Genomic DNA, 24,573 nt, shown 5'->3' on the forward strand with positions numbered 1-24,573 from the left:
TCTCTCTCTCTCTCCCTCCCTCCCTCCCTCCCTCCCTCCCTCCCTTCATCCCTTCCTCCTGGCTTCTAGGCTTCCTTCAAGTCTTAGCTTAAATCCTACTTTCTACAAGAGATTTTTCCTGCTCCTTCTCAATGCTAGCTCCTTTTATCTGAAATTACCTCCAATTTGTCTCATAAATATTTCATATGTACAAAGTTGTTTGCATGCTATCTCCTCCATTAGAATATGAGATCCCTTGATTTCAGAAAGGCCTGGAAAGAATTGTATGAACTGATGTATAGTGAAGTGAGCAGAACCAAGAGAACATTGTGTGCAGAGACAGCAATATTGTTTGATGAAGAACTGTGAATGACTTAACTATTCTCACCAATACAATGATGGAAGACAATCCCAAAGGACTAAAGATGAAGCATACTATCCACCTCCAAAGAAAGAACTAATATTGATTGAATGTATGGTCTTTTTCACTTTCATTTTTTTCATTTTCTTATACAAAATGACTAACATGGTAATATTTTACATAATTGCACATGTATAACCTATATCTGATTCCTTACTGTCTCAGGAAGGGGGAGGGGAGGGAGGGAAGGAGGGATAAAATTTGGAACTCAAAACTATAACTAAAAATGTTTATTATTTAAAAAAATTTTTAAAGAATATGACATCCTTAAGAACTAGGGCTGTTTTTTACTTCTTTTGTATACCTATAGCTTAGCAAAGTGCCTAGCAAATGATAAGGGCTTAATTAATAATTGTTGAATCAACTTTGCAGACTGCAAATATGTGCCTCAAATGCGCTAGGTTTCTTTACAATCAAATGATTTTGAACATTTTCTCACATTTTCAAATTTTCATACAAACATTAAAAATATTTTCCAAACATTTGTTTCTGCCAAAATGGTTGAAACATTTGTGAGAAAACTGTTTTCAGAAGCAAACATTTTCTCTTTTAAATCACTTGGAAACGCTTGTCTGTGTTGACATAAGCAGTATGGAATTAGCTTCTGCTAAAGTGTGGTATAAAGTGGTGAGAGTTTAAAATAATGCTAAATTGTTATGCTTAAAGCAGTTCAATTAATAGATTTGTATCACAGAGACAAGAGGGAGTAGGAAAAAAACTTTAAGAAATTGCCTACTTTATCCCCTTGCATTCATTATTACTTATTCCTAGAAGAGGGATAGAGACTGTGACTTCATTGCTATAGGGAACTCCTGGGGAGGAAAAAGTCCCTTGGCCAACTCACTATTATACCACATGACCTCTCTTATACTAATGCCTATATTTTAGCATGTCTACATAGTAGAATATCCTGTTTTTAAGAATGTAAGGAAATGGAACAATCTCCTTTGACTAAATATTACTTATGTTAATATGACCCAAGGACAGGAGTGGGGTGTCTATAGTAAAGGATTTGGAGGAGATAACAAGGATGAATATAAAGATAGAAATGGAAAAGTGCCTTCTCAATATATCTTGCAAACTGCTCCCTAAATATGCCTTGTACTTTCCTACGTTCAATACTTTGTTTATACCATTCCTCCTTCCACGTGATAGTCTTTCATTGTTGTTGTCCATATATTCAAGTCCTACTAATTTTCAAACCCCGGATCAAATCTTTCTGCAATGATGCACTGTCAACCCCTGATGATCTTCTGATTCCCCCCCACCCCCACCCCCGCCAATGAACTCTTAGCACAGATTTTATTGTCAATGGCCACTTATTTGGAAATTAATCCAAATGTCTCCAAGGGATGTCTCCTCTAGAGTGGTCTTACATGGTTATTTCATTCTGATATGGATATTCAACTTTTTGTGTATATTAATACTTTGTCTCATTGATTTAATTTTATGCTGCCTGAAGGCAGGGAAAATTTAAGGAAAAATCTGGACAGGAATCACACAGATTAAAAAGACATGGATGAAGGGGCAGCTAGGTGGCACAGTAGATAAAGCGCCGGCCCTGGATTCAGGAGTACCTGAGTTCAAATCCGCTTCAGACACTTAACACATACTAGCTGTGTGACCCTGGGCAAGTCATTTAGCCCCAATTGCCTCTCAAAAAAAACCAACAACAACAACAACAAACAAACAAACAAAAAAAAAAAGACATGGATGAGTTGTGATCTAGACTAGAGATTAAAAGGTGATTCTGATTTATGGAGGTCTTGAAATAAGCTTTGAAAGGAACTAGGGATTCTAAAAGGCAGAGGGGAGGAAAAGAGTGCTTTCAGCCCCAGGAAGCCAGCCTATACAAAGAGTGAGAGATGCAATATATGTGAAAGACAACAAGGGCCTGAAGAGTGGGGGAAGAGATGTAATGTATAATCAGGCTGGAAAGGTAGATTGGAGCCAGATCATAAAGGATTTTTTTTTAATTTCAAATAGGGAAGTTTGTATTGGATCCTAGAGATAACAGGCATTCACTTGAGTTTCTTAAGCAAGGAATGACATGGCCAGATCTGTCCTTTAGAAATATAATTTTGGTAACTGTGGTGGTGGGATGGATTGAAGAGTAAAGAGACATAAGGTAGGAAAATCAATATGTTGGACATTGTAGTAACCCAGTAAAAGTGTGAAAAGAGCCTGAACTAAGATGGTGGTTGTGTGAGTTGAGAGAAAGGGCAGATGCAAGATATGTTGTAGAAATAAAATTGACAAGACTTGTCAATAATTGCGCCATACGGGGTGAGAGACAGTGAAGAAACAATGATTCAAGGAAGCTGAGTGTCTAGAACCATGATGATATACTCAACAGAAATTGGGGGAATTTGTTAGAACGGTAAGTTTTGGGAGGGTAAAGATGGCCCATTCCAATTTGACAGAATATGTTGGGGGTGTCTATTGGACATCTAAATTTAAATGTCCAAAAGGGCAATTAGTGATATAGCACTGGTACTTCAGCAAGGAAACTAGGGGAGATGAAGTGACTTGGGAGTCATTCTCATAGAAATAATACTTGAGATCATTAAAGATGAAGGATAACGTCTTAATGTGGAGAATAAAATGATTCCTACTTATACCCAATTCTCTGCATCACCTCATATGCCATATGGGGTAAAATGTAGAAATGTAATGCCAGGTTGACAGTTATAAGACTCTCTATTGACAACTCTATAAAATTTTTAATCTGGCATTCAAAGTCCTTTGCAATTTGGTTCTATTATACCTTCCCCATTATTATTTTGTACTACTCTCCTTTCAGCATATAAGTTCTTGGCAAACTAGGATACAAACTATTTCTCAATCTCATTTTCCTTTTCCTGGATCTATGAAATTCTGTGCCACTGAGTGAACCATATTCCTTCCATATCTCTGCTTACTGAATTTTTTTAATGTCCTGTTCAGGGATTGCCCTCCTCTATGACACTTCCAAGATCCTTCTGCTGAAAGTGAGCTGTCCTTATTCAGATTTTCTTAAAATTTTTGTTCTGTTCTCTCCTCTATCTTATCAAAACCCACCTTATCAAAATCATATTTATGTATATTAACTCTCTTACTAGAATACCAACTCTTTGAGGGCAAAAGACTAAGATTTATTTTACTCACTGCACCCCTATCAAATCAAAGTATTTCACACATATTAGCTTACAGGATCACAACCTAGAGATAAAAGGTCAATCACAGGTCATTCCTCTATTTAACAAAAGGAGAAAGTGAGGCACAGGGAAGTAAGTGACTTGACCAAGATCACACAGACAGTGGTCATCAGAAGTAGGATTTAAACCCAGGTCCTCTTACTCAAAAGCTAGTGGTTTTTTCCCCTATATCTGGAATTCTTAATCTAGTGATCATGAACTTCTTTAAAAAAAAACTAACAACAACTTTGATAACTTGATATAATTGGTTTCTTGTAATCCTATATATTTTATTCTATACATTAAAAATGTTATCCTGTGAAGGAGTCAATAGGTTTCTCAAACTGCCAAAGAGGTCCATGATACAGAAATGTAAGAACCTTGCCTTATTCTAAAACATACTTCCATCTCTTACAACTATCACTGGCCTCTAAGCTTAGCTCAAGAGCTAGCTTCCAGGTAAAGCTTTTCCTGAAACACCCATCTGCTACTATCAGCCCCCAAAGTCACCTTGCATATATTTTGCATATTCCTATATATGTACAGTTTGTCTCTCTCAGTCTTTAAGGGACTCAAGGGCAGGAGGTCTGAACTTTTTGTCTTTGCATTTCCTTAGTACTCAGCACCCTGCCTTGAACATAATAGGTGCTTAATAAATGAAGTCTTTTTCAACATGTGAGAACCCAACAGGGCTCTTTCTCCACTGGCATAGCCTCCTAAAACCCAGACCTTAAGACCAGAATGGCCTCAGCAGAGTAGCATTCAGTGCTACCATTTCTATCTACCTGAGAAGTATCATCTATGTATAGGGAGATTGGGCCCACTAGGTTCTGTAAGACAAGAAAAAAAAATTGACAGGATTATTTACCCCTCATGGGATTAGTCAGAAGGTAATTGAAAGCGGGGGCATTTATATGACTTCCTCAACAATTTAATTGAGCAAAAAGTAAGTGATTAGTTTAAGCTGATATGGTGACTGCCCTCATGAAGCTTAAAGTATAAAAAAGAACTAAAATATATACAAAGAAAACATATTATAAATACACACATATGCATATATATTCTTCTAAGGAAGGATGAACAGAACTTGGGGAAACAATTCACATGGGGGGCAGGTACCCCAATGGGTTTTTGGGGAAAAGAGGCTATTAGTCACATAGAGTTATGGTCCAGGAGTATATGAAAAGGAGATGAACCAAGATCCAAGATATGGCTCTCTTATAACACTTATCTGCATCCCCCTTTGTCTCTCTAACTCCTGTTTCCTATCAGGCCTGAACTGAACTATCTATACCTCACACTTTTCTCTGTATATGTGTAAATTTCTACCTGTGTCTTTCTAGTATAAGTATACTTCTCTTTCTCATTTTTCTTAAATTCTTCATTAGCTTTTAAAAAGTTTATTTGGCAAAATGGATTAATATAGATGAAAACAAATGAACCCAACATATGTGCAGTAGTCAATGGTCAGATAACCATATGGTAAAGTAAAAAAACAAAGGAAACCAGTGGAAATGATCCTAAAGGATAATACACAGAGTGGTATGATTAAGAGCAGAGGCCAGGAATCTGTCCTCAACTGAACCAAAGAGGCCAGGGATCTGGCTGCAAAGTAGATAGGAAGTCAGGGATTTACAGCAAAATGGACATGAGTCCAAGGAAAACTGTTTTGGCCAGGAGAAAGTATGTATTCTGCTGAAGAGAAGTTTAAGCACAGTCTTTAGGAATACAGTTACTTGGTGGATATGTGACCTTGTATGGTTAAGACTAAATGCCCTCTTCATTCCATTATTACACTAAGATTTTGTGCTTCTATATACTCATCACAGGTTTAAAGAACATAGGTAATAAATAGAAACAGTTAATCACCTTTTTTCCTTTTTCCCTTTAAATAATGACATACTTGACAGGAAATAGAAAATACAGATATGGGTACAAATACAATTGTTCTTTTTGGTGAAGTTTTACAGCAGAGAAAGAACCACCTACATTTTTGCTGTTTTTCTTTCCCCTAGATTTGAAATGGGTGAGAACATGACAGAAAGAAGCTTCTTCAGACTAACAGCAAATGTTTCCATGGTAGATATTGCTGTCACACTGGCAAGATATTGTAATTTTATAATGCAATGAAGCCCAATACTTGGGAAAAAAAGGAAAGGGGGAGGGGGTGAAACAGTGATCAAGTATATCATGAAGAATGAGAAAGTTTTGGGGTTTTTTAAATGGTCAGATAAAAGTATGGATAAGCAGAGAAGAGGAAGGAAACAAGTATCCAAAATTCAGGTGGCAGGCTTTTTGATTACTTTCACAGGAATTCTCCATATAAGTTATGGAGCTGGATAGATGAATCACCCAGAAGTCATTCAGGATTCTTGAAGGCAGATATTTTTTAAAAAGGCCAGACACAAGAATGAGGGAAATAAATTCGGGGTAACTCTAATGTAGCAGTATCAAAAGCTACAGGTAGAGGATTTGCATTGATGAAAGAAAATAAATTTTATTTTCACTTCATCGCCACATCAAAATTACTCCAAAGCCCAGACATTAGGCTGGGTTTGAAAGCAAAAAAGAATTTCAGCCATAAGCAGAGAGGGATTAATTGGGTTCCCTTTGCATTGCCCTCCATGCCAGCCTTAAAAAGATACAAAAATAGATTGTATAAGATTTTGCACTTCACCTCAATAAAATGTAAATAGATGGAATGACATAATTCTGACAAGGTGTGTTGGGACTTTAAAACCAGCTATTCATTCCGGACTTCATTTGATAATATAAACAATGACTTTGCACATTAAGGCTACCAATAAAGCCATAATTTGTCCCTGGGCAAATTAACCTCTGTCCTAAGGCAATGACAAATGAGTTCTTCTCTCCAAGAATTCAGATTGTTTCAATTTAATTGACACTTGTCATTTATATTCATGAAATAAAGTCTTTTTTTCAAAGGCAAAAGTTAAAAATCTATAAGGCAGAGTTGCCAATTCCTTCCTACCAACAGAAAACAGAAGGCTTACACAGATTATTTGAGGTTGCTACATTTTGTAGGAAGACAAATTATCACCATATCCATTTTCAGAAATTAAAACCAAGATGGAGTAGTTTTGTCAACAGATGGACACAGGTCATTGGTGCAAAGCTTGGCTCTCTAAATTACGTGGCATTACTATTTTTATTTTAGGCTGAGTCATTAAAAAAATTCTATCTAGGCAATAGCCAGATAGGATAGATCAAGATAACACAATGTCTTGGGAGCAAGCATGCAAATGTTTGCATATATATGAAAAACAGATGGAAATTTGGAATCTGTTCAGTGTATAAATGTTATAATAAATATGCCACATTCTTTCATAAGGCTATTAATAATGTCACTACAATTCACTGACCTGAACTATAATTAATAATAATGGTTAAAGAAAATATGAGAAGAGGATAATAATAAAGTTGTCTCTCTTTCATGGATTTGCAGAAAACAAATCCTCAGAGTTCAAATACAGTCCTCAAAATATCCTTGAGAAATCAACCAACTGTGACCCACAACCACCATAGCGAGGACATAGCATTGGCAATTAAAAAACAATACACTTAAATAGATGTTATCATAACAAATTTTCATGATTTCCAAATCATTGGAATGAAAAATAGCCCAAAATAATTTTAACTAGCAGAAGAAATTTAAATCACATGGGAATAAAGATATGGTATATATTATCCCTGCCATCTTGCCTATGACACAATTTGTAACTGAAGATGCTTTCAGTAAGACTACAAAAAATAAGCTTACATTTTACTCATTTTTTGAATTACAAAAAAGTAGTCATTTGATCCACATGTGCAATAGTCCACAAATCATTAAGTAGTAGTTTATTTAGTGTAAGAAACTTCCTAGTCAGGAAATCCCTCTACCAATGCAATTCTACAGTCTTAGAAAACTGACTAAAGAGAGCATTAAAAAGGCAAGTGACTTGCCCAGAGTCACACAGTCACATAGTTTCTGAGGCAGGAACTGGGCCAAATTTTTCCTGGCTCTAAGATCAAACTGTTAATCTACCATTCCAAGCTAAATTTAAAACAATAGCAGCAAGATAGTGACTTATCCAAGGAAAGTTTCTAACTGACCTTCATCCAACAAGATAAGGAAGAAATAATTGATAAATAAATAATAATGATACTAACATTGGCATTGTTTTAACATTTGCAAAGCACTTTACATTCACTATCTCGTTTGAGAAAAGAATTCATAACACCTACAACACAGGTATATTTACATAAATAGCTCTATGTAATTTGAACTAGAGGAATAAAAAGAAATAAAGCAATATATCCCTCTAAACCCCCTTTAGAAGAAGGGGCAGTGTTGCATAGTGAGGAATGTACTGGACTTGGAGTTTAAAAAAAAAAAAAGTGTTCAAATCCAACCTCTGACACTTACTAGCTAGAACGAGCATGACCAAGTATAAGTCCCAGTTTCCTTATCTGGAAACCTCATTTGCAAAATGGAGATAATAATCTTTATGCTTGTAATATCACTCAGTGGGTTATTGTGAGTCAGATAAAATAGTCCATATAAAGCCTTGTGCAAACTTTAAAGGCATTATATAATGACAGTTGGTCCACACCTATGACTACATTGATGTAAAAAGCTCCCAAGTAAGGAAAACTCCCACTACCAATTCAAATCTGCAACTGTTTTGCAATTTATAGTTTTAGACAGTCACCTCTAGAAAAGCAACCATCTAAAGCAAATGTCAATTGCTGTTATTGTTGGCATCATCATTGGTAGTGGTGGTGGTGGTGTTTTTATTGCCTAAAGCTGGTGGGTTGTTTGTTCATTTTTTAAGAAAAATCCCCATAATTGAAAAGAAGATGCAACTGCACAATCTAAACCAAACATGGACAACAGTACTTACACTTTCCAGTATCAAAACCCAAGTCCTACTTACCTCATTTCCATCTGATGAATGGGCAGCAAGTTCTGTGCCCCTGGAAGCAAAGGACAAATTGGTGCAAAAAGAATAACTTCTCTTTTTTCCAAAATGAAAGTTGTCTTTTGCCTGAGGAAGAAATCTTTCCAAGCTTTGTGATTCTTTGACATTGCTAAAATGACCTGATAAGTTTTGACTTTCTTCAGATGGTCTTTCTAGATTGTAATGAAGAGAGTTCAGGCTGGCTGCTTTTGAAAATAAAAAACATCAGTTTCCTCTGGAATGTTAATTCTCTTGTGTTGACATCATCTGAGTGTTTCTTCCTCTTTGCACAATATGGAGTACTGTCTTTTTCTAAACTGCTTTCTTTCAGTTTCCTGACTTCTTCTGTTTCACCAGATTTAGCTGGAGAAGTTTTCACCTTGAAAAACTCCCTATTTGTAGCACTCAGCAAAGGTTTTCTGCTTAATGCTGTCAACTGAAACTTCCGTAGTCAGTCTCAGAATGTCACCATCCAGTGTAACCTTCAGTACAGAGGGTTTCTCCAGTACCAGTCTACTGGGAAAATCTCTTCCTTTCTGAAATGTGAACATCCCTCTGCTTTTTTCCTTCATCTTCGTGACCTGGCACCGAATCAGCTTCTTCTACAACTTGCTTCTTCGGTTTCCTTCTGAAATATTTTCTTCCAGGGGAATATTTTTCAGGATTCAAGGGAGCCCTGGCAGGATTTAAATATTGCTCTTCTTTCTCTGCTCTTACACATCCACAGACATTCCCCATTTGATTTGCAGGCAATCAGAGTTCCACAGAGTCACTCATTTCCAAATCCTCTACACACGGATGTTCTTTCCAGAGACTTTGAAACTCCTCTTTGAATTCTAATCCCTCACAGACTTCATGTCCATCCTCTTCAGCACGAGGCCATTTTGCTTATGAGCAATACACTCACAAGAAATGTCATGGCGTACTGCCCAGGCAGGCCCCTGTGTCTGATTAGACACTGTGGCTTATTTCTGGCCACCAATCCTCTTAGACAAACATTACTGCTCACTATCCAAATGCAATGTTAAGGAGCTTTCCCAGTCAGTAAATGTGGAATTTGACAGCGTCCAGAGAGTCTTACATCTTAACTTTCGGTTTTCTTTGCTCTTTGACATAATGAGCACACACTGTCAAAGTTTGCAACAACCTTTGAAACTATTAGCCAGCACTACAAACTTGAGAGCAAATAACAAAGCAGATACCAGACAGGAATGATTTAGCAACGTGCCTTTCAAACACAGGTTTCGTTTCTTCATCTGTAAGATGTAGTTGTTGAAGCTACATGTTCTCTTAATTCCCTTTCCAATTTAACCTTCTATAATACCCTTCTATTTTTTCATGAACAAACAAAAGAAATCTCAAAAAATAACTGTTTTATAATAAAAGCACACATTTATATAGTCCTTTAGGATGAAAAACATCTTCACAACAATCTCATTAAGTTCCACATCTTACAAATAAGGAAAACTAAGGTTCAGAGAGGGTTAGTGACTTTAGTTATACAGCTAAGTATTATCACTTTCAGATTCAAATCCAGGTCTCCTCAAACTAACTCTTAGGCTCTTTCCATAACAGCAACCTACTTATTTCCTGATATCTAAAAACTGTGTAGGTATAATACAAATAAAGTTTAACTATACATGTTCCCAATTTTTATATTGCTAAAGAATCCAAAAATACATGCAGAATAGGCACACTTGCTATGATGTACTTCCATTCCAGTAAAGGAATCAACAATTTTTAAATTTCCTCTAAAAATTCAGTAAAATAAAATACTGGTCCTTCTGTAATGATAAAGAAGGAAAAAAGGTAGATAGGAAGGGAGAAACTTGTTGAAATAGCAAATGATTTTTAAAAAAAGAAATAGCAAATGATTGGTGACAAGACAATTAGTAATATTAACGGTGGTGCAGTGGGGAAAAATCCTTGATGTGGTCAAAGGACCTGGGTCCAAAATCAAGCTCTGCCACTTACTGCCTGTGTAATTTTAATCAAGCCACATATATACAGTTTCCTCATAAGTATAATTAGAGGATTGAACTAAGTGGACTCTAAGGTACTACAAATGTCTGATGCTAAATGGATTTAAATTTACACTATAGAGGTACAAATAATGATAGATTATGCCTTTCCTGAGTTAAAATACTTAAACAAACTGTATGTTTGTCATAAAGATTTAATGTGATCCAAACAAGATAAAGATGCATATAACAGCATCTAAAAGATTTTTATCTTCATGAAATCTATGCTTTCCTTTTAGTATCAATAGTATTAGATAAGTGGTCAAGTCTCATTAAGGGAATACTATAAGAGTTATAATTAGCCATAAATCTTGTCATATCTAATCCAAAAATATAAAAATCTAATTTTAACCTCAATACTCAAAAACATGTCATTTCAGTTAAAGCTGAACTATTTCACCAAAATATTGTGTTGTCCCACTATAAATATGTCTTGATATACAATGTGGTCTATTGGAAGGAGGGCTGCTTTCAAATCTCAAATCTGACATTTATTAGATGTGTAAAAATGGGCCAGGCACTTACCATCACTGAGCCTCAGTTATCTCATTTGTTTAAAAAATAAAAAGGACAACATCTGTAGCACTTAAATCACATAAGAGAGAGAATGAAGGGAATACAAGTGCCTATTATATGTCAAGCACTGTACTAAGTACTTTTACAAATACCTTATTAGAGCCTTACTACAATCTTGTGAAGTAGGTACTATTATTATCCCTATTTAACAGTTGAAAAAACTGAAGTGGAGGTTAAGTGACTTGCTCAGGATCACATAGTCTGAGACTGGATTTGAACTTGAGTCTTCCTGAATTCAGGCTCAGTGTTCTATCCACTGTACCACCAATGAGGATGTTATGAGGTTTAAACATATGTAAGGCATTTTGAAAACCTTATAACGCTTTATAAATGTCAATGATTATTATTGTGAATTAATTATTTTTAATATTGTCCAATATGGGAAAGGGTAAGAAGGAGGGGAAGATTGATAACACCTTGTAATTCCAGACACTAAAATGTTCAAGACTTCTTATGACACCTTTGTCAAGTCCATGCCATTGGGCTCCCTTCCTTATAGACAATTCAAATTCACATCAAGGTCCTTTTGGTTCTTTCGAGATTAACCTTCCAGAGATAAACCTATCAGATGGCCTTCCTTTGCATTAAATTCCATTCTAAAATGCATATGGTCCATGAAGTTAAAGAGATCCCAACCAAAACAAATGTAAAATTTTTTTTCCACTTCAATGGTTTGTGATCTAACAATGTCAGTACTCCCTCTACTAATTTGGCATGCAACTCCACATCTCCTCATCTTCTGCAGCTCTTGTCCATATGCATCCATGTATGGGTTCATGCAGATACTATATATTATATGTTTTCATATTCATACACATGTATAGACAAACATTGTATACTGTATGCATGTGTATACACGTGTGTGAAATATATACATGCATAAACAGCTTTCTCACCATATCAGAATTTCTTATGTAAAAGTAAAGAAGCAATAGACTTTTTAAAAATTATTGCAACTATAATATCGATTGTCTTACCCTCAATTACTTCTTAGATGTCTAGAAACTATTGATGAATAAGCTTATTTTCTCAACTGACTTAGGACTGTACCAATACAGAAGCATACATTAATTCCCAGAAAAGATTTATTAAAACAAATAGTATCTTGTTACAGTATCATGATTTGGAGTCAGAAAACCAGAATTCAAATTCTGCCATTACAACTTACTACACTATGTGATGTTAAGTCAGTGTTACCACCTCTCTGGACCTCAGTCTCATCATCTGTAAAATGGTATTATCTATTTAGGTGACCCTTTCAGCTCTAAATCCCTAATCCTACAAGAAAATGGGTTAAAGGAGGACAATGCACTATAGAGCTATAAAATTTGGCAAAGCTAGGATCTTTTCCCTCAAAACCTTGAAGACAAGATTTTAAACTCTCCACCTGACAAGAGCAGGCAAGGATTCATAATGGCTATAAAAACTATAGTTTCAAGGATGACGTTTACTTTCAAGCCTTTCTTCTTTCTCAAGCTTTTCTTTAGTACTGTGACAGACCAATCACTTTATCCATCCGGATACTCCACTAATATTCCTATACATTCTATATAAAGGATCTACCCAACAAATTGGAGACCTTCTTCTTGTTTGTTTAATATGAAGCAAGGAAACAAGCATTTCTTAAGGGCTCACTATGGGATCTCATTTGATCCTCACAACAACTTTGGGAAGTAGGTACTCTCATTATTTCCATTTTATAGTTGAGGAAACTAGCAGGAAAAGGTTAAGTAACATGTCCAAGGTCACACAGTTTGTTATGTATCTGAAACTGGATTTTGAACTAAGGTGTCCCTGAATCCAGGCCCAATGTTCTATCCACTAAGCCTCCTAGCTGCCTCTAATATTAGGACACCAATATATATTCCTCACACTGTCCATCTGTTTCATACTTCCAAGACTGTTATGTTCTCTGAGCCAAAGAAACATAACACCATATTGACAAGGAGGTTGGCTTTGGAAGCATTTAGCAGTTTGGCATCACTGAAAGCATTATACAATTTCACAATCAGCTTGATTGCCTCCTAGTCAATTCAGGGTGAGGGACATTACCCATCTGGAGCATATCTCTAAGAAAGACATATTGATGCATTAACTCAATGGTCTGCTTCTCCAGCTGTATGTTGTATATTCTGGGCAATATCCATTTCCCATTCATTTTGACTTACCATTTTGGATAGTTACACCAATCTCTTTCACACAGCTATGGATTTTTCTGGGAGGCTTTATAATGTCCTCAGATTTAACACAATTAGTACAAAATCATTTGGAGAAAGGATTGGAAAAAGGACAGGAGAAAGTTTGGAAAACTTCCCCAATAAAAAGAGATATTTTTTTGTTTGAATTCATACCACTTTCCATGACAGTGACAAACACCTTTGAGAAACACAACTCCCTTTCACAACTTGAGCCGATAGCCACTCTCAGTAGATCAATCAATAAGCATTTATGAAGTGCCTGCTATGTGCTAGGCACTGTACTCAGTTTTAGGGATACAAAGACTAAAATAAAATTGCCCATGCCCTATAGGAGTTTACATTCTATTGGAAGACTAAACAAAGTTATCTCAGGAACTGAACTATGAGTCATAATTTTTGATGTAAGAATAGGAGATGCCTTGTAGAAGACTACAAGGTTCCATTCAAATCACTTAAGTTCTTTCAGTCTCAGTTTCTTCATAGTTAAACTGGAGATGTTGACAACTACAACACTGACTTCACAGAATTATAAGTATCAAATGAGTATCAAATAGTATGTATAAGACATTCTGCAAATCCTAAAGCCCTCTACAGAAGTCAAGCTATTTTTGTTATTGTTTGAGAAGGCTATAGGTTGCCCAATGAAATCAAATACTTTCTTCAAGTCAATAACTAGTATCTATTATTTCTTCTTAAATAAAAGTTTAAAATTTTTAATATCCATCATATAAACAATTCAAATTATGATTTTATTTGAGTCAGTAACACAATAGTTAAGAAAATTAAACCAAGCTTCAAAATTACATGACCAAATGTCAAATAAACAAAAGATGACTAAAATAAGCATATCAGCTAAAATATGATTAGATAATTATAAATTAAAAATCAAAATTTACCCTAAACTAGCATGGTTATTGTAGGTGACATTCATTCTTTGTAGTCTTTCCCAGAAAGCACAGCTCTATAAACATGAATTAAATTGTTCCTAATTCAGGGCAGACTGCAACATTATAATTATTGTGCCATCTAGTGTTAGCCAAATTAGAAAATGGTTTGCACGGTATTATTAAGCTATGCTAAGGAACACTTACCAAAAATCAATATGGAAACTAGCTATAAATAAGGATTTGCAAAACCTTTGTGCAGCCTAAGACAACTGAAAAAATCTAATTAACGGAAGAAGTTTGTTCTACACAATAAAACAGAACCCTTTTATTTAGACTCTGAAACAAAGACAATAAGCTGTTTTGTAAAACAAAAACAAAAAGAAGCTTCATTTGTATAGAAAAGAAATGTCAAACTAATAAGTGATGCTGTTAGTGGCCTAAATGACTTTCCTTGAAGGAATAAAGCAACAAAACATAAGAGATATATTGTTTAATTAACATAATCCCTGTATTTCAGTTTTTTCAAAAGACACTAATGCATGTAAATCGCTTGTGAAACAAATAAAAAATAATAGAGAAAGACCAGAGAATAGGCAATGGAAATTATGGGAATCAAGAAAAATAAAAAGGCTCACCTGAAAGTGCAAAATTATTGTCCATATTAATCCCAAAGTCAATTTGGGATTACCATCTGTTATGTCATCATTCCTAATATTCACTAGTTTCACCTAAGTGAGGAAAGGAGAGATAAAATAGTGTTAGAAAAACTGTTTCCCAAGACAAGCTCTTCCCAAGCACTTCTCTTTTATGTAAGATCAGTTTCAAAGCTTCCAGAGAAAATGTGGATGCTTTAAATTAACACCTAATCCAAAACCATTATCCTATTTAGTTATCTAGGACCCCAAATGACTGATTAACAATTAGAGCAATCCACTGATTTGAGTTCCTCCTCTCCATCTTTCTTCTGTTTGTAATTCACAAACAGAATTACTGAATTCAACACTGTCATTTTATAAATGAGGAAACTGATGCCTAGAAATAACTGCATATGTTATATGCTAATACTATAATGATATTTTTCCTTCGTATTATTATTAAGGATATCTCTCTTAGTAAAGAATAACCAAGTATAACTATTTCATTTTAAACAACTTAAAATGTTATTAGATGTGAAAAGGTTAAGTAAAAGCATTTAAATTATTTTAAAAACAAGAGATGCTACCTGTTTTTCTTACTACTATCTCATTTTATTCCTATTTCCTCCCATTTCTTCTCACCATCTCTAAATTAAGTGCCCCAAAGCAGAACCATGGATACCTTTGATCTACCATCAACTCAAGAAGGAAGTTCTCTCCTCTTTGAATTCTGTTGTATCTGCTTTTCCCTCTGGAAATTCCCAACATTATTTTCTCTTTGGCTTAAAACACCACAATATACAGTATCATTAATGAAAGCATGGGGGTTTCTGTTATTGTTCAGTAGTTTCAGTAGTGTTGGATTCTTCATGACTCCCTTTGGGATTTGCTTTGCAAAGATCCTGGAGTAGTTTGCTATTTCCTTCTCCTGCTCATTTTACAGAGGAAGAAACTGAGACAAACAGGGTCAAGTGACTTGGCCAAAGTCACACAGGAAGATCAGTCTTCCTGACCCCAAACCCAGTGCTCCATCCCTGTAATACCTAGCTACTTCTAGTCTCTTTCAGATCTCTTTGTAGTAATTATTTGTTATTGCTGTTTTGGTCCAGGCTTGTGATTTCACTGGTATGACAGGAATTCCCCCTTAGAACACTCTCTGCCAACACAGGAAATTTTTCTGCAATTTAGAGGTAAAGAGATTTGCCTGGGGCATTGAAAGGTTAAGAGACTAGCAGAGGTCACTGCTGCCCTGAAGATCTTTTGTTTCCCCAGCCCTCCCAGATCCTTTTCCTGGAATAGCAAAACACCCTGACCTCCTCACCAAGCAATGGCACCTCCTGTGCTCCTACCTGCCAGGAAGCAGGACTCCTTGGGACTCATAGGATATGACATCTTCATCTGTCAAAAGGTTATGGCCTCCTTCAAGGAGGCCCTCCAATGATCTAATCTCATGCCTAACTCAACAATTTTTTTTCAAACCACTGATAGTCAGCCTGAACTAAGTACTAATCACTGTTAGCATACTCTGATCCCCTCATATTCACTTCATGCTAGCAAAATCCCGAACCAGATGAAGAATGTACAAACCACATTCCCTACCCTTAAGCCTATTCACAATGTCCCACGATGTCCTTTTCTAGATTTACCTGCCACTTCCACTGTGACTGTGAAATATCTGTTCCATAATCGATACACTTCTTATCTTAAACCTCTTTCTCCACCATCTAGCCCTCACCGAGACATGGCTCCTACATAATGATATTGTATCCCTTGACTCCATTCACATAACAGGCTATACTTTCTCTCATTATCTCATGGTAGAAAAGTTGAAGTAGTCTTTGCTCCCCATTGCTATTTCCATACTCTCCTCTGAACACCTTCATTAAGCAACCTCCCCTATATGAAATTCAAGCTATCTAAATGTGTCACCCAATTCAGATCCTAGTGGCCATTATCTATAGATTCTCAGGACCTTCTTCTTCATCCCTCAATGAGTTTAATGCCTTGTTTATAGGCTTCTCTCCTCCCTACTTCTTGCCTTCATATTAGGGACTTCAAAATCTATATTAGTTGGTCCTAAAATACACTAATATCCTAGTTCCTTAAGTTATTCAATTCCCATCTACTTCTCCATAGCTCTACCCAAAAATGGTCACAACCTTGTCCTTACCACACTTGTAAGAGTTCTACTTCCATCTTCAAGAATTCCCACGTTCCTTTATCTGATCATCATCCATCATTATAGCTAACATTTATATAGCATTTAGATGCCTGGAATTGTGCTAAGCACTTTACAAGTATTATCTTATTTGATTCTCATAGCATCCCTGGAAAGTAGATTATCCCCATTTAACAGAAGAGGAAACTGAGGCAAATAGAGGATAATTGTCTTGCCCAATGACACACAGCTATTAAGTGTCTCAGGCATGATTTGAACTCAGGTTTTCATGACTCCAGGCCTGGCACTCTACCTGCTGTACCACCTAGATGTCATTCCATATTTTCCTATGCCTTATGACCTCTAATCCTGTTTTGTATCTTCATGATGACCTCCATTCCCTCCTTCCCTCATTCTTTTCCAGACCAGGACTCCTGCTCTAGCTACATTTCCCTCTCTTCCCTATTTTAACCCTTGGTTAATCCAACTCAATTCTACATTATTCTACACGCTCAATTTCCTTGCTTCTTTATCCTTTGCCTACTTTATACCTATCATGCCTTGCCAAGCCCCAAACCTAGAATACAACTACCATTGGCCTTCTTTGCTTCTCTTCACTTTATGCTAAATGGAGCTAGATGAAATCAATGAAATGATTCAAACTGGGCCCACTACAAATTTATGTCATCTTATTTCAACTGAGCATTCACAGCTATCCCAACACACCACAATTTTCTCATTTGTCTTCATGTCACCCTTTCTCCCATCACTTCAAACACCTCACCCTCGACTTAACCCTAAAAAGTTTCAGAGGCCTTTTTCTCCATTCCTCCTGATCTCACCTTCCTCAGATATCTAGATATCTCCCTTTACTATATTAACTTTCATTCTAGTCACAGAGGAAGAAGCTGCCCTTGTCTTCATCAAGGCAAATCCCTCTACCCTTGATTCTATCCCTTCCTGGGTTCTCCAGCAAATTACCCCACTATCATCCCCACTCATGTATATTCCTATATCTCTCCTTACTTTGTGGCTAAATTCCTTGAGAAATCTGGTTACAAGCAGTGCCTTCATTTCTTCACCTCTCACTCTCTTCTAAACTCTCTGCAATCTGACTTCCAGCTTCATCATTAAATGAAAAGTCACCTCTCCAAAGTTACCAATGGTTTCTTTGTTGTCAAATATAATGACCTCTTCTTAGTCTTGATCCTCCTTGACATCTCTGCAGCTTTGACACTATTGATCACCTCCGCCTTCTGGATACTCTCTTCTCTATAGGTTTTCAAGATACTGCTCTCTCCTGATTCTCCTCAGTCCAACCACTACTCATGCTTCATCCATAACACATGACCTAACCATGGTTGTCCCTTGGGCTTTGCCTTGGGCCCCCTTTTCTTTTCACTCTATACTATCCTACTTAATCTCATCAGCTCAGCTCTTATGAATTCAGTCATCATCTCTATGCAGATGTTGCCCAGATCTTTATATCCAGTCCTAATCTTTCTCCTGAGCTTCAATCATACATCTTCAACTGCCTATTGGACGTCTTATAAAGAGATGTCCCACAGTCAGTCAATAAACAGTCATTTAGCACCTACTATGTGTTAGACATTGTCCTGAATGCTAGGAATGCAAATTAAAGCAGAAGACAATCCCTATACTCAAGGAGTTCCCAGGTTAATGAGACAACATGCAAACATATATGTATAGACAAGCTCTATATATGATAAATGGGGAATGATCAACAGAGGGAAATCATTAGCATTTCACAGGATCAAAAGAGACTTCCCATAGATGGTGGAATTTTATCTGGAACTTGAAGTCAGGGAGGCTAGGAAGTAGAGATGAGGAGGGAGAGAGTTCCAGGTATGGAAAACAGTCAGTGAAAATGCTCAGAGATGGAGTGATGCATCCAAGAGACAAAAAGGAGGCCAGTGTCACTGGATCACTGAGCATGTGGGAACTTGGGGGTAGGTGGTAAGGTAAGAAGACTAGAAAGGAGTGGGGCACATTATAAAAGGCTTTGGATTCCAAACAAATTTTATATTTGATCCTATAGGTAGTAAGAAATCATTGGAGTTTATTAAACTGGGGTGGAGGAGGATTAATATGATCAGACCTATATTTTAGGAAGATCAATTTGACAGCCAAGTAGAAGAGATAAGTGTGGAGAGATATTGGTGTCAGGAAGACCAACCAGCAAGTTATTATATATTTAAAAGGAATATTATAGCAAGTTGTACATAATAGGTTTGCACTTTCATGTGCAATCATCTTTTTTATTATACTATGTCATAGAAATGCTGGTTTTATTCCATAAGTTAAAAATAAAATAATTTTTTTTTAATTGAAAAGAAAAGAAATTTTTTTAGTAATTTAATGGACAAACTCTCATCTCTATTAATATCCCTTCCTCCCTTTAAGGTATTCTTACCAATTGTCTTGTGGCATGTTAATTGACTTCTCTACTGTTCCATTCCCTAGGCTGTGACATCTAAGACCAAAACATCTTCTTTCCTGGCCATTACTACTGTAATATGTATTGTCTCCCCTTATTAGTATGGCAGCTTTCTGAGGACAGAGCATGTTGTATTTTTCATTTGTATCTTTAATCCCTAGCATATAGAAATGCTTAATAATTGCTTTTGTGCATTCATTTAGTCTGTCCTATCAATATATGTGTTAAAAAAAAAACTTTTAAAATACTTATCTAACTAGAACACAAGCTTAATCATTAAAATATTTTGATGTGGAAATATTTTAACTCTTTCTTTCCCTGATACAATTCTACATATTTATTCACTAACATCCCATGTTTGTAATACTGTAGGCTGTTAGAAAGATCATACCTGGCGTTTTTTCAAATAGTCAAGTGCAATTTGTACATTCTGTAGTCTGTGAAAACGCATCCGACCTTTCTCCCGGGGCTAAAAATGAAAAATATAAGTTGTGAAAAAAGCTATAGTTTCTCCTTCATAGAATATGCTAAACCTATGTTTCTCTTACTGAAGCCAAACAATATAAGTTACATAAGAATTGAAAACAAAAGTATTATTTACTTTCTGGTGCTTTTCAAACATTCTTTTCTTTGTACAATGAGAGAAAATGAGAGGCATAAATTGGAATAATTTGAAAAGGAAAGGAAATCTGTTTTTCTCTCAGAGTAAACCATCCATTCAAGTTGACTAGAGTCTGGCTTGTACTCATTTCATAATAGAAGGATGCATTAAGATAATTAAATATTATATTCCTTACCCTCTTAAAAATACCAAAATTTAAAAAGAAGAGTTTTTGGCTTCTTTTTAATTACAAATGGCAAGTTAATGGAAATGTGGCAAAAACAGCATGCAGTTAGTATAAAATCACCAAGTGAAAGAATGAGACAAAAAGTTAACAGCCATAATAGAGCAAGAGAAAAAAAGCAGTTAGGTTGATGACCTCTAACCTCAATAATATGTTTCTTTCTTATTTTTGGATTTTTCATGAATTCAAAAAGCTGAAAGGACACTGTGATTATTTGCATTACTTGGGGATGGACATGATTACTATCTCTGTCATTGTGATAAACAGAAATGGATTTTTTTTGATTGGCAGTTTTCCTTATGGAATATGATTATGGTGCCAGGAGGAAAATATCGGGAAATGTGCAGTTGGGATAAAAGCATAATAACAACAACAAAAATGAAGAACGGAGTTGAAATTCATCATGTGAAGCCTCCAAAAGGGAACAAAACAAGGAAAACAGACAACTTAGCTTCTCAAATATGAAAAGTTTGCTGAAGCTAAAGATGTCATAATATAACAAATAGCAGACCACAGAAGAGAAAAATTACTTTCTGTGTAACTGGATGGAAAACAAGGGTGAAATTCACTCCAATAAAAATGCACAGTTTTCATTGAAATCAAAGTGACTGGGTGAAAATGCCACTGGAAGCACTGGAGCTACCTCATAAGTATGTTAAATTTGAGTAAGCTCCACACAGATTAGCCTCATCAGAATTCAGGGTTTTACAATTCAAGCTTTTCCCCCTCTAAATAACACATCACATATAGAGAATATGTCAAACAGTTATTGCCAAATGTGTGGTTTGAGAACAGTTGAGATATAATTACTAGCTGAAGTACTATGTATAATGATTTGCATAATAATTGTCATTATTGAAATTCCAGAAGCAGGATGCATTTTGTTCATGTTTTAGCATTATAGTTGCTGGATTTCAATATTTTATAGAAAATTCCTTATTTTGATCATATTGTTAGAATACATGGTTTATCCAATTTGTACAGTTACTATGCAGTGCATTATAAGTACCAACCAGCAAGTGGGTAAACTTTAATCATTTAACAATTTGAAAATGTGCTAAAAGAAAAAAGACTTCTGTTTACCAAATTCTCTAGTACATGAATATTGACTTTGTGTAATGTGTTTTTGATCCTTCCTACCTATCCATCAATGGTTCCAAACCTGTGGGTTACTTATCTAGTAGCAGTCACCACACTTGAAATACTAAGTTAGTAGAGTTATGGGGGTCGACACCTACCCCCTTATCCTCATCCTCCACATCCTCATGCTGTTCATACTCGCATGCTTCTGTTGAACTCACCAACCGTAAGGTCTTCAAAAAATCTCGCTCTCTTGGCTAATGAATATAACAGACAGAAGATAGGACAGCAAAGACACAAGACAGACCAGAAATGAAAAGAGCATGAAAAGAACATAATGAAGAGAACAGGTAACCAAGAAGGGGAATTAATGTTAAAAAAAAAAAAAAAAGGAAATGATACCTGAGGAGTAGGTTAGACCATTTTTAGATAAGCATATTTATTTCCTTGCTATTTGTGAGTCTTTTAATATGAAGTTATATTATGCATCCAACTTTTGCTAAGCAAAATCCAAAAGGAAAAAGAATAGCAGGAAAAAAAAAACAGAAATGTTACCCTTAAAATTGTAGATAAAATCTTGACTACATAGAAAATACATAATAAAAGTGTTCTGAATTCCTAATATTCAGTGGTTGAAGTTATGAATCCAAGCACATCCACGCAAGCCAATTTGCTCTGTTGGTGCTAGGAGTCACATTTGGGGAGATGAATCTGGATCACTTGTACTAAAGTATATTGATCAGATATAAAAGGGTAAAAACACAGTCTCAGAACAAAGATGAGATTTAAAACTCACCAAGGTATCACCTGAAAGAACTTCTAAGAGAGAGATCAAGTTGTGTCCATCCCGTAAGTCTTCATAGAGATCATTCACATGCTTTCGAACCTATAGAGAAAGAAACCTTTAAATTATTTGGCCTTTTAAATGATGTTAAATGTTAAACATCTTATATTAAATGTTAATATTAAACACTCTTGTGTAATACCTAGAGCAAGACAATAAAAACAAGATACTTCTATATTTTTTTTGAGGCAATCAGTGTTAAGTGGCTTGCCCAGAGTCACACATTTGAGGCCACATTTGAACTCAGGTCCTCCTGACTCCAGGGCCAGTGCTCTATCCATTACACCATCTAGCTGCCCCTACTTCTACTTTTATAATATTTGTTCTCAATAGCTTCCATTAACCAATATGGTTTGGTTTAATTTTTTAAAAATATTCGAGGTTAATAATTTTTATATTAAGTATTCTGAGACAAATCACCATTAGTTGGAGAGCAGACTCAACTCATAGATATCAGATCAACTAATAAAAATAAAGGGATTGCAATCTCTTATGGTACAGGGGCCACAGCACTAATAAAATAAAAAATCCTTCTCAAGTAATTAAGTATGAATGAGAAAAACAATTAAAGATAAGGAAAAGAACACTCAAGAGGCAGCCTAGTATAGTGAATACAGGGCCAGACCTGGTTCAAATCCCACCTCTGACTCATTGGCTATGTGACCTTTGGAAATTCGTTTAATGTCTCAGGGGTATAGGGAATTCTTTAAAACCATAAGACACAGGGCAGGTGCAGATCTGCCCTGGTAGAGAGTTTCTCCACTGGGAATCAATGGGCTGGTTTCCCTTAACAAAAAAACAAAAAACAAAACAAACAAACAAAAAAAACTTTCAAAAAAAAAAGGAAACTGAACTTATTTTTTTAATGATTACTAGAAGATATATGTGGTAGATTAAGACAACCATATGGGATTAATCTGTTTTATAGCCAAATGTGACCTTAAACAGAACTCCTGACATCGTTTATTGAAACAGAGGAAGGGTCAGTTCTTATCTACCATTTAAAATTCTCCTGCATTCCCCACTCCCAACTCCCATATTTATTCTCTAGCAGCATAATAGCATCTCAAATGAACCTGAGGCTTGAATTCTGTCATGAAAGATCTATGGATGTTAGGGCAATAGAAATCTATCCAAATCTTTCTCTGCATGATGTGACTCTTTCTCTGAGAAATAGCTTTTAAAACGACACAACATAAGCATGCAATTAGCATTCAAGCTATCGTTATTTTCCCCAATCCAGAGGAGTAATATAAACCTAGCCAATCAAAATACTACCAAACTCCAAAACACTTTGTTCAAACTACCAAAGGAAGGAAGAAAATCTCCCAAGTGAGACTGGCTGTGTCTACAGACTAACAGTCTTTGGTCAACCAGTTCTTTGTATACTGAAAAGTCAGTGCCCTTACAGACCACCCAAATAGCCATCCCACAACTTGTTCATCTTTTTTTAAAGTAAAGTTGATTTGGAAATTCTTATTGAATTGATGAAGAAATTAAATCATTCTATGTCATTCAAGGCCTCAAAATTAAGTAATTTTCAAAGAAAAGTATACTATAGAACCACAGAAATTGAGAAATAAAAGAAATCATAGAGATCATCTAACCCAACTTCCTCAAATTATAAATGAGTAAATTAAGACCTTGAGTGATTGAATGCCCTGCCACAAAATCACACAGTGAGAAAACTAGCCTTCAAACTCATGTCTTCAGCTTTTGATTCTTTACAATGAAGCACAATACCTACAAAGTTAGAATAAAAAACAATTATCAAAAAAGTATAAAAGTGTAACTCTACTTCATTAGATCCTGGAAAGCTCCAAAAGTAGAAAGCAAATATCAAGGAACTAGGCAATGATTCCCAAGGATGGCATTATTTTGATGGGAAGGTGGCAATAAAGCCAGGAGGGTAATCCAAAGGCAAGTTTTATCAAAGTGCTGCTAAGTTCTGAAAGGACTAAGAAGTACATTTCTATAGAAAACTCAATCCAGTCATTCAACAAGCATTTATTAAGCATTTACTATGTGCCAGACACTTGGACTCTGCCCAACAAAATTGGCTGACATAAAAAAGAAGGACTTCAAATGGGCATTAAATTAAATTCACTCAACTTCTGATGCAAATACTTTTAGGGATTCCATGTTTCATCACACAGTCTGCTCTGCCACATAAGAACAACCAAAACAATGGTAGAGCTGAGAAAAAAGAATCTACTTCACTGTCACTAAAGCTATCAGAAAATATATAAGCCAAAGACAAATTTCTTGGCTTTTCAAAAGTTTCAGGGAAACGGACTTCATGTGAAAGGAAACCTAAAATACATCAGAAGG

General features: G+C 35.7%; 1 protein-coding gene across 1 annotated transcript in view; it reads right to left on the reverse strand.

Moving 5' to 3' along the window:
* Nucleotides 1-24,573, reverse strand: part of LOC122755023 (dystonin-like) — a 646,765-nt gene that overhangs the window by 277,616 nt on the left and 344,576 nt on the right. Inside the window, 4 exon segments of the mRNA XM_044003425.1 lie at nt 14,858-14,950; nt 19,865-19,942; nt 21,557-21,655; nt 22,195-22,284. Of these exon segments, the coding sequence (XP_043859360.1) occupies nt 14,858-14,950; nt 19,865-19,942; nt 21,557-21,655; nt 22,195-22,284 (360 nt within the window).

This window comes from Dromiciops gliroides, chromosome 4 (genome assembly GCF_019393635.1).
Source record: "Dromiciops gliroides isolate mDroGli1 chromosome 4, mDroGli1.pri, whole genome shotgun sequence".
Lineage (NCBI taxonomy): Eukaryota > Metazoa > Chordata > Mammalia > Microbiotheria > Microbiotheriidae > Dromiciops > Dromiciops gliroides.